We start from the raw sequence: 16,036 nt of genomic DNA, 5'->3' as shown, positions 1-16,036 counted from the left end.
TGCACCGTTTCCAACCAGCCTTTTCAGCAATGACCTGTGGCTTACCCTTCTTGTGGAAGGTATCAATGATTTTCTTCTGGACAACAGTCAAGTCAGCAGTCTTCCCCATGATGGGTGTACTGAACTAAACCAAGAGCTACACAGTATTTATTCTGTTTTACTCAAAATGGAATACTCTATTTTGATATCCATCCATTATCTGTAGCCGCTTATCCTGTTCTACAGGGTCGCAGGCAAGCTGGAGCCTATCCCAGGTGACTATGGGCGAGAGGCGGGGTACACCCTGGACAAGTTGCCAGGTCATCGCAGGGCTGACACAGAGACAAACAATGATTTACACTCTCATTCACACCTACGGTCAATTTAGAGCCACCAATTAACCTAACCTGCATATCTTTGGACTGTGGGGGAAACCGGAGCACCTGGAGGAAACCCATGCAGACACAGAGAGAACATGCAAACTCCACACAGAAAGGCCCTCGCCAGCCGCTGGGCTCGAACCCAGGACCTTCTTGCTGTGAGGTGACAGTGCTAACCACTACACCACCATGCTTCCAGAGAGAGAGAGAGAGAGAGGTGCCTGAAAGTTTGTGAACCCTTTAGAATTTTCCATATTTCTGCATAAATATGACCTAAAACATCATCAGATTTTCACACAAGTCCTAAAAGTAGATAAAGAGAACCCAGTTAAACAAGTGAGACAAAAATATTATACTGGGTCATTTATTTATTGAGGAAAATGATCCAATATTGCATATCTGAGAGCGGCAAAAGTATGTGAACCTCTAGGATTAGCAGTTAATTTGAAGGTGAAATTAGAGTCAGGTGTCTTCAATCAATGGGATGACAATCAGGTGTAAGTGGGCACCCTGTTTTATTTAAAGAACAGGGATCTATCAGTCTGATCTTCACAACACGTTTGTGGAAGTGTATCATGGCACGAACAAAGGAGATTTCTGAGGACCTCAGAAAAAGTGTTGTTGATGCTCATCAGGCTGGAAAAGATTACAAAACCATCTCCAAAGAGTTTGGACTCCACCAATCCACAGTCAGACAGATTGTATACAAATGGAGGAAATTCAAGACTATTGTTACCCTCCCCAGGAGTGGTCGACCAACAAAGATCACTCCAGGAGCAAGGCGTGTAATAGTCGGCGAGGTCATAAAGGACCCCAGGGTAACTTCTAAGCAACTGAAGGCCTCTCTCACATTGGCTAATGTTCATGAGTCCACCATCAGGAGAACACTGAACTAGAGCCCTGCACTCCCGCGGGAGTCCCGTGGGACTCGCGGGACCCGCCACAAAGCAGTGCGGCGCGGGACAAATTTTGAAAGCTCGTGGGCGCGGGCGGGACCGGAAGTGCACATATGCGCGCGTGGGCAGGAGCGGGAGTGCACATATGCGGTGCGGGCGGGAGCGGTGATAAGCTGCAGTCCCGCTAACTAAAAACGTGTTTGAAATAAAATTTATAAATTATTAATTTATGTCTATCATATATAATTTGTGCTGGATATTTTATTTGGCATTAATAAAAACATTTTAAGATGCCTAAATTTGCAGAGAGAGTCAGATTGCCAGATTGAGTGAGGAATGGCATCTTAAATTTGCCATTGATCACCCTAACGGGAAATCCTTTGATCACTCTAATGACTCGCAGTTCACACCCAGCTAGCAAGAGAACCATGAGTGAAGTGATTTACTGCTTGCGTTAATCTACAACTCTAATCAGATAGACAGGTTATACAGTGATGGTAGGCTTGACTCAATGCTATCCCAGAAATCCTTCCTGTAATATGCAAATTTGGCTGTCCAATCAGAGGCAGCCAAATTTGCATATTACAAGAAGGATTTCTGGGATAGCATTGAGTCAAGCCTACCGTCACTGTATAACCTGTCTCTCTGATTAGAGTTGTAGACTAACTCAAGCAGTAAATCAATTCACTTCTCTTATTAGCTCTGCTTTGCAATAAAAAAAAAAAAAAAACACCATTGGTACAAAGCAAGCCCATTCACTTTTTTATGCTGATCAGAGAATTACAATGGTTTCTCATGTGATAAAAATGTGCGATTCGTGATTAAATATTTTAATTGCTTGACAGCACTAATTATTATTATTAGAGACACTACATGCTGAATTCAGAAACAAGATAAATAATAGTGAACGTGAGCTGTAGATATTTATGCTCAAATCCACTCAAAGTAGGGGGCGGGGCACCATCATGCTGTGTCAAGACAAGAACTTTCCTGAGAAATAACGTGAACGTATGCATCATGTGGGATTTGCGGGCGGGGGCGGGAGCGGGACTGAAAATCATAATTTTTTTGTGGGCGCGAGTGGGAGCGGGACTGAAAATCATAATTCTTTGCGGGCGCGGGCGGGAGCGGGACTGAAAAATCTGACCCGCGCAGACCTCTACACTAAACAACAATGGTGTGCTTGGCAGGGTTGCAAGGAGAAAGCCACTGCTCTCCAAAAAGAACATTGCTGCTAATCTGTAGTTTGCTAAAGATCACATGGACAAGCCAGAACGCTACTGGAAAAATGTTTTGTGGATGGATGAGACCAAAATAGAACTTTTTGGTTTAAATGAGAAGCATTATGTTTGGAGAAAGGAAAACACTGCATTCCAGCATAAGAACCTTATTCCATCTGTGAAACATGGTGGTAGTAGTATCATGGTTTGGGCCTGTTTTGCTGCATCTGGGCCAGAACGGCTTGCCATCATTGATGGAACAATGAATTCAGAATTATACACGCAAATTCTAAAGGAAAATGTCAGGACATCTGTCCATGAAATGAATCTCAAGAGAAGGTGGATCATGCAGCAAGGCAACAACCCTAAGCACACAAGTCATTCTACCAAAGAATAGTTAAAGAAGAATAAAGTTAATGTTTTGGAATGGCCAAGTCAAAGTCCTGACCTTAAGCCAATTGAAATGTTGTGGAAGGACCTGAAGTGAGCAGTTCATGTGAGGAAACCCACCAGCATCCCAGAGTTGAAGCTGTTCTGTATGGAGGAATGGGCTAAAATTCCTCCAAGCCGGTGTGCAGGACTGATCAACAGTTACTGGAAACGTTTAGTTGCAGTTATTGCTGCACAAGGGAGTCACATGAGATACTGAAAGCAAAGGTTCATATACTTTTGCTGCTCACAGATATGTAATATTGGATCATTTTCCTCAATAAATAAATGACCAAGTATAATATTTTTGTCTCATTTGTTTAACTGGGTTCTCTTTATCTACTTTTAGGACTTGTGTGGAAATCTGATGATGTTTTAGATCATATTTATGCAGAAATATAGAAAATTCTACAACCCCGATTCCAAAAAAGTTGGGACAAAGTACAAATTGTAAATAAAAACGGACTGCAATAATTCACCAATCTCAAAAACTGATATTGTATTCACAATAGAACATAGACAACATATCAAATGTCAAAAGTGAGACATTTTGAAATTTCATGCCAAATACTGGCTCATTTGAAATTTCATGACAGCAACACATCTCAAAAAAGTTGGGACATGGGCAATAAGAGACTGGAAAAGTTAAAGGTACAAAAAAGGAACAGCTGGAGGACCAAATTGCAACTCATTAGGTCAATTGGCAATAGGTCATTAACATGACTGGGTATAAAAAGAGCATCTTGGAGTGGCAGCGGCTCTCAGAAGTAAAGATGGGAAGAGGATGACCAATCCCCCTAATTCTGCGCCGACAAATAGTGGAGCAATATCAGAAAGGAGTTCGACAGTGTAAAATTGCAACGAGTTTGAACATATCATCATCTACAGTGCATAATATCATCAAAAGATTCAGAGAATCTGGAAGAATCTCTGCGTAAGGGTCAAGGCCGGAAAACCATAATGGGTGCCCATGATCTTCGGGCCCTTAGACGGCACTGCATCACATACAGGCATGCTTCTGTATTGGAAATCACAAAATGGGCTCAGGAATATTTCCAGAGAACATTATCTGTGAACACAATTCACTGTGCCATCCGCCATTGCCAGCTAAAACTCTATAGTTCAAAGAAGAAGCCATATCTAAACATGATCCAGAAGCGCAGATGTCTTCTCTGGGCCAAGGCTCATTTAAAATGGACTGTGGCAAAGTGGAAAACTGTTCTGTGGTCAGATGAATCAAAATTTGAAGTTCTTTATGGAAATCAGGGACGCCGTGCCATTCGGGCTAAAGAGGAGAAGGACGACCCAAGTTGTTATCAGCGCTCAGTTCAGAAGCCTGCATCTCTGATGGTATGGGGTTGCATTAGTGCGTGTGGCATGGGCAGCTTACACATCTGGAAAGACACCATCAGTGCTGAAAGGTATATCCAGGTTCTAGAGCAACATATGCTCCCATCCAGACGATGTCTCTTTCAGGGAAGACCTTGCATTTTCCAACATGACCATGCCAAACCACATACTGCATCAATTACAGCATCATGGCTGCGTAGAAGAAGGGTCCGGGGTACTTAACTGGCCAGCCTACAGTCCAGATCTTTTACCCATAGAAAACATTTGGCGCATCATAAAACGGAAGATACGACAAAAAAGACCTAAGACAGTTGAGCAACTAGAATCCTACATTAGACAAGAATGGGTTAACATTCCTATCCCTAAACTTGAGCAACTTGTCTCCTCAGTCCCCAGATGTTTACAGACTGTTGTGAAGAGAAAAGGGGATGTCTCACAGTGGTAAACATGGCCTTGTCCCAACTTTTTTGAGATGTGTTGTTGTCATGAAATTTAAAATCACCTAATTTTTCTCTTTAAATGATACATTTTCTCAGTTTAAACATTTGATATGTCATCTATGTTCTATTCTGAATAAAATATGGAATTTTGAAACTTCCACATCATTGCATTCCATTTTATTTACAATTTGTACTTTGTCCCAACTTTTTTGGAATCGGGGTTGTAGAGAGATAATCACTCAACAAACCAGAGTTTGTGTGTGTGTGTGTGTGTGGGGGGGGGGGGGGGGATCCATACATCCCAGTTTACCAAAACACACTATGCATGAGGACCCTCCAGATCTACTCCTTTACCAAATAAAAAGGTACTAACAAAAAGACTTGATGTGTGTGGGTGTGTTTTCTGCCTAGACTTAAACGCTGAGACTGTGTCTGATTCCCGAACACTACTTGGAAGACTGTTCCATAACTGTGGGGCTTTGTAAGAAAATGCTCTGCCCCTTGATGTAGCCTTCATTATATGAGGTACCAGCAGATAACCTGCACTTTTTGATCTAAGTAGGTGTGGCGGGTCATAAAGGACCAGAAGCTCACTGTGGTACTGTGGCGCAAGACCATTCAGTGATTTTATAGGTCAATAGTAGTATTTTATAATCAATGTGAAAATTGATTGGGAGTAAGTGCAATATGGTTAAAAGAGGGGTGATGTGGTCATATCTTCTAGTTCTAGTAAGGACTCTTGCTACTGCATTTTGAATTAACTGGAGCTTGTTTGTGTACTTATTGGAACATCCAGACAGTAAAGCATTACAATAATCCAGCCCTGAGATAACAAAAGCATGAACTAGTTTTTCTGTATCGTGTAGTGACATAAGAAATATAATCTTAGGAATATTGCTGAGACGAAAGAAAGCTATCCTTATTATATTATGAGTTTCGAATGAAAAACTGAAGTCAGTGATCACCCTCATGTCTACTACTGCTCTCTGTGAGAAAACAAAGGCCATCCAGAGTTACTGTGTAATCAGAAAATCTACTAGCTGCATGTGGTCCTAGTACAAGTACTTCTGTCTTGTCAGCGTTAAGTTGAAGGAAGTTAATAAGCATCCAGTGTGTGATGTCCTTTACACATTCCTCAATTTTATTAAGCTGGTGTCTCATCTGGCTTTCCAGAAACCTACCACTGTGTGTCTTCAGCATAACAGTAGAAGCTAATACCATGCTTACAAATAATATTACCCAGAGATTAAAAAAAAAAAAAAATGTATATATAAAGAAAAAAGCAGTGGGCCTAAGAGAGAACCTTGTGGAACACTAAACTTTACCTTGGTATGCATAGAAAAAAAATCAACTTTTACATACCATAACTCTCACAACATTTTGTAGTCTATCCAAGACAATGGAATGATCAGTAGTGTCAAAGGCTGCACTAAGGTCAAGCAATACAAGCAGGGAGAGAGAGTCCTGATCAGATCACGATTGACAAGGCTGAAAACCAACATTGAATGTTGGCACTGCATTAAAAACAGGCATGATTCTGGAGTGGAAATCACTGCATGGGCTCAGGAACACTTCCGAAAACCATCATTTGTGAGTTCCCATCATCACAGTTCATCACTGCATCCACAAATGCAAGTTAAACCCTTATATAAAATACCTAGAAATGCCATTGCCTTCTCTGAGCCTGAACTCATTTACGATGGACTGAGGTGAAGTGGAAAACTGTCCTGTGGTCTGATGAATCAAAATTTTAATTTTTTTTTTTGAAATCATGATTTCATCATCGGGGCGGCACAGTGGTGTAGTGGTTAGCGCTGTCGCCTCACAGCAAGAAGGTCCTGGGTTCGAGCCCCGGGGCCGGCGAGGGCCTTTCTGTGCGGAGTTTGCATGTTCTCCCCGTGTCCGCGTGGGTTTCCTCCGGGTGCTCCGGTTTCAAATCAAATCAAATCAAGTTTATTTGTACAGCGCTTTTAACAATAAACATTGTCGCAAAGCAGCTTTACAGAATTTGAACGACTTAAAACATGAGCTAATTTTATCCCTAATCTATCCCCAATGAGCAAGCCTGTGGCGACGGTGGCAAGGAAAAACTCCCTCAGACGACATGAGGAAGAAACCTCGAGAGGAACCAGACTCAAAAGGGAACCCATCCTCATTTGGGCAACAACAGACAGCCTGACTATAATATTAACAGTTTTAACAGGTATAACCCTCAACTGTCCTCATGGGGCCGTCCTTCACAGGAGTGGGGCGATAAAACTCCGACCAGACACAGGGCACCAGGATGGATCAAGCAGGTCCGAGGGGCAGAAGAGGCCAGCATCTCAATCCCAGGATCAACATGTAACTCAGAGGGACAGATGGGGGGGGAGAGAAAGAAAACACGTTGTTAGGTATGCCCTAAAAATGACAAGTATTAAATCTGTGTGGTAGGCTCGCAGAGACGAGAGTCTTTACATCAGGCATGACGCACAATGGCATGTTAATATGGTAAAAAATATATCATGACCTGCTCTGGCTGGATGCTTGATTGGGTGATGGGAGCACACTCCTCAGCAATGATGAGATGCAGATGGGACTCTTAGGCCTGGCCAAGACAATTCAGTTACATTTCACCGGGTCTGGGACATGCGACAGAATGTCTGACGGTCGATTCCCTGCAGGCTACGATAGCCAGTCGAGGTCCCCACCGTCTCCACCAAAAGATTTCCTGTTGACTCCATGTAACTCAGAGGGACAGATTTGGGGTGGGGGGGGGGGGGGGGGGGAGAGAAAGAAAACACAGGTGGTTAGGTATGCCCAATGTCACCTGAATAAGTAGGAACAGTATACATATTGCACCGAGTACAAGCAGGGACTCCGGCAACTAACTATGACAGCATAACTAAAAGGAGAGAGCCAGAAGGTAACACAGGCATGAGGGAGCCCCGGGACATAAAGCAGCCAGCCACTGCACCGTCAACAAACTCGAGTGAGCAAGCGAGTGGGGACTGACAGCATCCATACATCCCAGTTTACCAAAACACTCTATGTCTGAGGACCCTCCAGATCTACTCCTTTACCTCAAACACCATTAACAAAAGGCTTGACTAAACAGATATGTTTTCAGCCTAGACTTAAATGCTGAGACTGTGTCTGATTCCCGAACATTACTTGGAAGGCTGTTCCATAACAGTGGGGCTTTGTAAGAAAAGGCTCTGCCCCCTGATGTAGCCTTCAATATACGAGGTACCAGCAGATAGCCTGCACCTTTTGATCTAAGTAGGCGTGGCGGGTCATAGAGGAACAGAAGTTCACTCAGGTACTGTGGTGCGAGACCATTTAGTGCTTTAAAGGTCAATAGTAGTATTTTATAATCAATACGAAATTTGATTGGGAGCCAATGCAGTGTGGATAAGACAGGCGTGATGTGGTCATATTTTCTAGTTCTAGTAAGGACTCTTGCTGCGGCATTTTGAACTAACTGGAGCTTGTTTATGCACTTATTGGAACATCCAGACAGTAAGGCATTACAATAATCCAACCTGGAGGTAACGAAAGCATGGACTAGTTTTTCTGCATCATGCAATGACATTAAATTTCTTATCTTTGCAATATTTCTGAGATGAAAGAAAGCTATCCGGGTGATGTTATCAATGTGAGTTTCGAATGAAAGACTGGGGTCAATAATCACTCCGAGGTCTTTTACTGCTGCACGTGAAGAAACAGAAAGGCCATCCAGAGTTACTGTGTAATCAGAAAACTTACTTCTAGCTGTATGTGGTCCTAGCACAAGTACTTCAGTCTTGTCAGAGTTAAGCAGAAGGAAATTAACGAGCATCCAGTGTCTAATGTCCTTAACACATTCCTCAATTCTATTAAGCTGGTGTCTCTCATCAGGTTTTGCAGAGACATACAACTGTGTGTCATCAGCATAACAGTGGAAACTAATACAATGTTTACGAATAATATCGCCCAGAGGTAACATATATAGAGAAAAAAGCAGTGGACCCAAGACAGAACCTTGTGGAACACCAAACTTTACCTCGGTACGTCTAGAAATATCACCATTTATATCGACATACTGATAACGATCAGTTAGATAAGACCTGAGCCAGGAGAGGGCCATTCCCTTAACTCCCACAACATTTTCTAGTCTATCCAGAAGAATGGAATGATCAATGGTATCAAATGCTGCACTAAGGTCAAGCAACACAAGTAGCGAGACACAGCCCTGATCAGACGCCAACAGTAGGTCGTTTACTACTTTAACCAGTGCTGTCTCTGTGCTATGATGAGGTCTAAATCCTGACTGATACATTTCATGGATGTTATTCCTATGTAAATATGAGCATAACTGCTGTGCCACAGCTTTTTCAAGGATCTTGGAGATAAAGGGGAGGTTTGATATTGGCCGATAATTGGACAGCTGACAGGGATCAAGGTCAGGTTTTTTAATCAGGGGTTTGATAACTGCTAGTTTAAAGGATTTGGGTACATAGCCAATCATAAGAGAAGAATTTATTATTTTTAGAAGCGGTTCAATTACTCCAGGCATTATCTGTTTGAATAGATGTGTCGGTAAGGGATCTAGTACGCAAGTTGAGGCTTTTGATGTAGAGATTAATGAGAGTAATTCAGTTTCTTTTAGGGGAGTAAAACATTCTAACTGATGATCTGATACAGTTATATTGTTAACTACAAGGTCACTTTCATTGTCTAACCTTAAATTAGTAGTTTGAATTTTTTGTCGGATATTCTCAATTTTGTCATTAAAAAAATTCATGAAGTCGTTGCTACTACATACTGCAGATAACCCCACAGTCCAAAGACATGCAGGTTAGGTTAACTGGTGACTCTAAATTGACCGTAGGTGTGAATGTGAGTGTGAATGGTTGTCTATGTGTCAGCCCTGTGATGACCTGGCGACTTGTCCAGGGTGTACCCCGCCTTTCGCCCGTAGTCAGCTGGGATAGGCTCCAGCTTGCCTGCGACCCTGTAGAAGGATAAAGCGGCTAGAGATAATGAGATGAGATGAGATTTCATCATCCTTCGGGCTAAAGAGGAGAGGGACCATCCGGCTTGTTATCAACATGGTTCAAAAACCAGCATATGTGATAGTATGGAGGTGTATTGGTGCAAATGGCATGGGTAGCCTGCACAAATGGGAAGGCACCATTAATACTGAATGACATACAGGTTTTGGAGGAACGTGCTGGAATTCAGATGTCTTTTTCAGGGAAGGCTTTGTTTATTTTACCAAGGCTATGCCAAATAGGAGTTCTGTACATATTATAACTGCATGGCTCCTTAATAAGAGTCCAGGTGCCAAACTGGCCTGCCTGCAGTCCAGACCTGTCTTCCACTGAAAACACTTGGTGCGTTATGAAATGAAACATATGACAAAGGAGACCACGAACTGTAACTGAAATTCTTTATCAGGCAAGAATGGGACATTTCACTTTCAAAACTACAGCAATTGGCAACTGGTTTCTTCAGTTCCCAAACATTTAGAGTATTGTTAAAAGTAGAGGTGATGCAACACAGTAATAAACATACCTTGTTCCAACTTTTTTTGAAATGTGTTGCTGGCATCAAATTCAAAATGAGTTTTGACATAACAGAAAAATTTGTTTTTTACATTTGATATGTTGTCTTTGTACTATTTTCAATGAAACATTGGGTTTCCATGATTTTTTGGAAATGGGGTTGTATGAAATTTGTATACATACAGTAAGGTACTGTCATGGATCTTTATTAGCTTATTAGTCCTTTAATTGAGTAACAAGTGCATTTGTGTACAAGAAGCACCAAAAGTCTGATCTAGATATCATCTGTGTGTGTGTGTGTGTGTGTGTGTGTGTGTGTGTGTGTGTGTGTGTGTGTGTGTGTGTGTATTTTAAAAAGGCTATTACATAACTTTCAGCCCAAGTGCATCAACACAAGCATCTCAAATGTGCTTTTATTCCTTTTAGCTTGATAAATTTATTTTGGTGTTCAGTAAATGAACTAAGGATTTGTTCAGGATTTAAAGTTTCCTTTTTTTCATCAACATTTATAAACGATGATTTAATTAAATCTGACCTATTCAAGTTCTATTGCACATTAAAAAACAGTCCTAAATAGACTTAACATGACTGCATACAGATGAGGTTGGAAAGGGGTACAGGTTGTGTTTTTTTTATACAAATTATGGTATTAAATAGTTTCATTGAAAACAAAATAAAAAATGGATCACACTTATACAACTGTCACTTTCACAACTGGATACCAACCTCTTACCCAGCTTTACTGAACACTCCCCCCACCCTTCCTTTCTTTTGATTTTGGAGTCATCTTTCAGAGCACCCTATGATCTTGATAGCCTAAATTGCTTTCAGCAAGCACTCAGTCAGTGCTAATTTTGTCAGAAGACATTTTAATTAATCAGACACACATTTGTTTGTATGTCATTCTGTCTACTCACACCTGCACTCGTTTCTATGCAACTTTGTTGAATAAGGGCCAGTGTGATTGTCACATAACAATACTTGGTATCGCTAAGTCAAAATTCTTGTCTCATGAGCTTAATAGGGAGTTGTTCCTCCATTTGTTGCGATATACTGCCCTGTCCAAAAAAAAAAAGTGTCATGCAATTTTTTGGTTGGATCGCCTTTACCTTTGATTACAGCATGTGTTTGCCGTGGCATTGTTTTGATAAAATTATGCAATGTCACATTTATTTCAGTCTAGAGTTGTATTAATTTTTCACCAAGATCTTGCGTTCTCAGATGGGAGAGTTGAACCACTGTGTAAAGTCTTCTCCAGCACATCCTAAAGGTTCTCAGTGGGGTTGAGGTCGGGACTCTGTGGTGGCCAATTCATGTGTGAAAATGATTCCTCATGCTCCTTGAACCACTCTTTTACAGTCTCACCCTTGATTTTATGCCTGTGCCATCAGGGGGAAAAATCCATTAATGTGATAACCTGGTCATTCAGTACATTCAGGTCATCAGCTGACTTCAATTTATTGCCCCAGAACTTTGCTGAGCCTCGACCTGACCAACTGAAGCAACCCCAGATCATAACACTGCCTCCAGAGGCTTGTACAGTGGCCACTAGGCATGATGGATGCATTGCTTTATGTGCTTCCCTTCTTACCCTGACACACCCATCACTCAGGAATACGGTAAATCTGGACTCATCAGACCACATGACCTTTTTCCATTGCTCCAGAGTTCAATCTTTATTCTCCCTAGCAAATTGAAGCCTTTTCTCCTGATTAGTCTTCCTAACAAGTGGTTTTCTTTTGGTCACATGGCTGATTGGTCCCAATCCTGTGAGTTCTCATTACATTGTGAGCATGGAAATGCTCTTAATTTCACTATTAAACATAGTAGTGAGTTCTACTGTTTTTTTTGTTTTTTTTTAATAAACAATTCGACCTCACCAAGCATTTAAGTGATCTCTGATTATGGTCAGTCAGGATCTTTTTCCAACCACATTTTTTCCACAAAGTTGATGGTTCACCACTATCCTTCCAGGTTTTAATAATACATTGGACAGTTCTTAACCCAATTGCAGTCATTGCAGTAATCTCCTTAGTTGTTTTGTTTGCTTGATGCAGGCCAGTAATCTGGCACTTCTGAAACACAGCAACATCTTTTCCATGAGCACGGGATACATGTCTTCTGACATGTTTTGTTTAAGAACTGAGAAGCTACTCACTGCATCAGTTAGGATTAAAAGAATTGTTGCCAGCTGAAACAATCATTGCAGTAATTATCTAATAAAAGGCTCTTGTGTATTTGCTTATTTAAATCCAAATGGCACTTTTTTTTTTTTTTGGCTGGGCAGTGTAGGAATTCTATGGGAACATTGGCTGTGGTGTTTGATTTCAGTCACAATAATTTTACTAATGTTGGATATGATGTCAGGTATAAGTTGTGCTCATGCTTACATAGCTATCTAATATGATACAATCTGACAGTTTGTGTAACTTGCAAATTTGTGTTAAGTAGACTTTTACTTTGCACGTTTGCTCATTTATGATTTATGAAGCTATCTTCCAAAGCTTTGGTAAGAAGTGAATTTTTAATGAAGGAGAGCACCAATAAGAATTGCAGGAAAAATGCACAGAATAGTATGAAGAAGCAAGACTAGTTCTTACTTCTTAAGTGTAGATTTGTGTAGCCTATCAGTGACCGTATTGTCAAGTGGTTACACAGAGTGCCGCATCCACAACACACAGTGAGATCTCCATTTAGCCTATATTTTTGAGATACATCCTGAACACATCATCAGTACATGTGAAATATTGTTGCAGTGGTAATGAATACAAATTACATAGATGGATTATTTACTCAATTAAATCCCCCCCCCAGAATGTCTTTGGAGGAGAAACTAAAAGTAGATAGACTAAACACACAATGTTAAAGGACAATTTACACAAATGGTTGAACAAAAGGGTTACAACTTTTTTGTTTAACATGTTTGATATACATGGCATGGATGAGTTTGCCTTAAATACTAAGAGGAGAACAATAATATAATACAAAATCCAACAGGGTTGAAGTGAAGGTTCTGGAGCAAAGCTATTAACCCTTATCTGCTCAACAGTAATTCACTTTCGATAAAAATGTCTGCCATATTGGGGGAGGGGGGTATTTTTTTTTCATCCAATGAGTTCTTTCATAAAACACACTTCACTTTTGTCTTTTCTAAGTTCTGGTATGGAGTGTGTCTTATTGGTATCTTGTGAAATGTATTCTGCTGTATTAATGCTATATATTCTATTTTACCTTCTCAGCACAATGTAAGAGACCTGATGTTGGGGAAAACAGGGTTATAGTTGATGACTCTGGTCAGGAGACATTCCCAAATGGGGCCACTGTAACATTCAAGTGTTCTATTGGTTATCGGCCTGTGAGTTCATTAGCGTCCAAGAGTATTACCTGTTTTGGAACAGAGTGGACCAAACTGGAGCTTAATTGCACAAGTAATTCTCCTTACACACACTTTGTCATTGCTCACAACTTCTCAAGTTCTTCCTCAGAATGTCTGTGTACCTGAACTTTTCTTTGGTCATTTTCTTCTTTTGTGTTTTTAGAGTTGAATTAAATAATTAATTTGAATATGTAAGTATACATGGTGACAGATATTAATCATGGGACTCACTACTATATAACTAAGAATAAAGATCTAACGGATGTAGTCGAGGAATTATTTTACAAAATATTTTCTGTAGCATGGCCATGTAAGAATTGTTATCTTGTAAAAATCTTTTCATATTTGTACACTTTTTTTAGAAAAGTCCTGTGGACTTCTTTCTGATCTTTCCAGTGGGAAGTATATTTATCCAAATGGACATCTGTTTGGTGCAACAGCCGAAGCACAGTGTAATGAAGGGTAAAGTTGTCTGAACTTTTATCTTTTTAATTCTTTGTTTGTGTGCTTTACATTGTTTTTATGTGCACATGTAAGTGCATCAAAGACTGTGCATTGTTAAAATGTGTATTTAGAACCTGTCAACTGTCTATTTGTAGATATATGCTTGTTGGACAAAAAACTAGCAATTGTCGTGACAATGGATGGGATGGGAGAGACCCTGTGTGTGAAGGTACTGAAAGATTTTGTGTTGATTTATAAAACTGTAAAGAAAAACTGTACAGAAAATATTGAACCAAATTTGTCTTTTTTTTTCTTTTAGTGGTAAAATGTGAACCACCTCCCGCTATACCAAATGGAGAGTTTGAGCCCGTGGACACATCCTATAATTATAATCAAGCAGTCGTGTACTCTTGTAGTGGAGATTACTCTCTTACTGGAGAATCCACAATAACCTGTTCTGATAATGGAACCTTTCATCCTTCTCCTCCTCAGTGTAAATGTGAGTTACACTGGAGGTTTTTGTTCTCAGTTAACAATCAGTATTTTCCCTGAAACCTGTTATGCGGTATTTTATATTATAATTCACGTTTCTGTTCTGTCTTTTTGCTTTTGCAGTGGTAATGTGTGAAACACCCAACATTAAAAATGCAGTTAGAGTTGAAGGAAAACCACCACCCTACAGATATAAAAATTTCGTCCGATACCAATGTATTGAAGGGTACACCATGACTGGATCTGATTACCTGGTCTGTGATGTAAATGGATGGAATCCACCTCCCCCTGAGTGCATCCGTAAGATTAATCAGTGTTTTTCTAATCTTGAGGTTCTGACTTGACAATGAGAGGGTTACTCTCTGGTCAAAATAATGATTATAAACTTGTCATAAATAGGACAGCTCTTCATGTACATAATGAATTTAAGCATAGCTTGCACTTGTTGTAAAAATTTAATAATTTTAATACATATAATAATTTTAGATGTAATGTTTTCAAATCAGTTTTCTTTGTGTACTCAGGCTAGACAGCTGTGACGATTGGTCATATTTTTTGTTTATATGCTTGTTTTAATAATTAATTTCCTGGCAAGTGATTTTTATTGTTGTAATACAATTACAGTAAGTTACAATTTGCATCCATTGAAATTATACAGTTTAATGTATTCTTTATAAACATACAGTTAAATGCGTTCCAAATGCATCTCCTTTAAGATATTTTAAACTTCCAGCAAAGTTAAAGTTTTGTGCAGATGTGTAGCGAATGAAAAAAGGCTTTCATATTACAACCCCGATTCCAAAAAAGTTGGGACAAAGTACAAATTGTAAATAAAAACGGAATGCAATGATGTGGAAGTTTCAAAATTCCATATTTTATTCAGAATAGAACATAGATGACGTATCAAATGTTTAAACTGAGAAAATGTATCATTTAAAGAGAAAAATTAGGTGATTTTAAATTTCATGACAACAACACATCTCAAAAAAGTTGGGACAAGGCCATGTTAACCACTGTGAGACATCCCCTTTTCTCTTTACAAGAGTCTGTAAACATCTGGGGACTAAGGAGACAAGTTGCTCAAGTTTAGGGATAGGAATGTTAACCCATTCTTGTCTAATGTACTGTAGGATTCTAGTTGCTCAACTGTCTTAGGTCTTTTTTGTCGTATCTTCCGTTTTATGATGCGGCAAATGTTTTCTATGGGTGAAAGATCTGGACTGCAGGCTGGCCAGTTCAGTACCCGGACCCTTCTTCTACACAGCCATGATGCTGTAATTGATGCAGTATGTGGTTTGGCATTGTCATGTTGGAAAATCCAAGGTCTTCCCTGAAAGAGACGTCGTCTGGATGGGAGCATATGTTGCTCTAGAACCTGGATATACCTTTCAGCATTGGTGGTGTCTTTCCAGATGTGTAAGCTGCCCATGCCCCACACACTAATGCAACCCCATACCATCAGAGATGCAGACTTCTGAACTGAGCACTGATAACAATTTGGG

General features: G+C 40.2%; 1 protein-coding gene across 1 annotated transcript in view; it reads left to right on the top strand.

Annotated features, from left to right (window-relative positions):
• LOC132895888 (zona pellucida sperm-binding protein 3 receptor-like) overlaps positions 1–16,036 on the top strand; it is a 94,501-nt gene that overhangs the window by 11,685 nt on the left and 66,780 nt on the right. Inside the window, exons 3-7 of the mRNA XM_060936639.1 lie at positions 13,462–13,650; positions 13,961–14,060; positions 14,198–14,271; positions 14,362–14,541; positions 14,658–14,834. Of these exons, the coding sequence (XP_060792622.1) occupies positions 13,462–13,650; positions 13,961–14,060; positions 14,198–14,271; positions 14,362–14,541; positions 14,658–14,834 (720 nt within the window). The remainder of the gene's footprint in view (positions 1–13,461; positions 13,651–13,960; positions 14,061–14,197; positions 14,272–14,361; positions 14,542–14,657; positions 14,835–16,036) is intronic.

The sequence above is a fragment of the Neoarius graeffei genome, chromosome 13 (genome assembly GCF_027579695.1).
Source record: "Neoarius graeffei isolate fNeoGra1 chromosome 13, fNeoGra1.pri, whole genome shotgun sequence".
NCBI classification, from domain to species: Eukaryota; Metazoa; Chordata; class Actinopteri; order Siluriformes; family Ariidae; genus Neoarius; species Neoarius graeffei.
The sequence above is the reverse complement of the archived record's forward strand: the minus strand, read 5'-3'. Positions and strand labels throughout refer to the sequence as shown.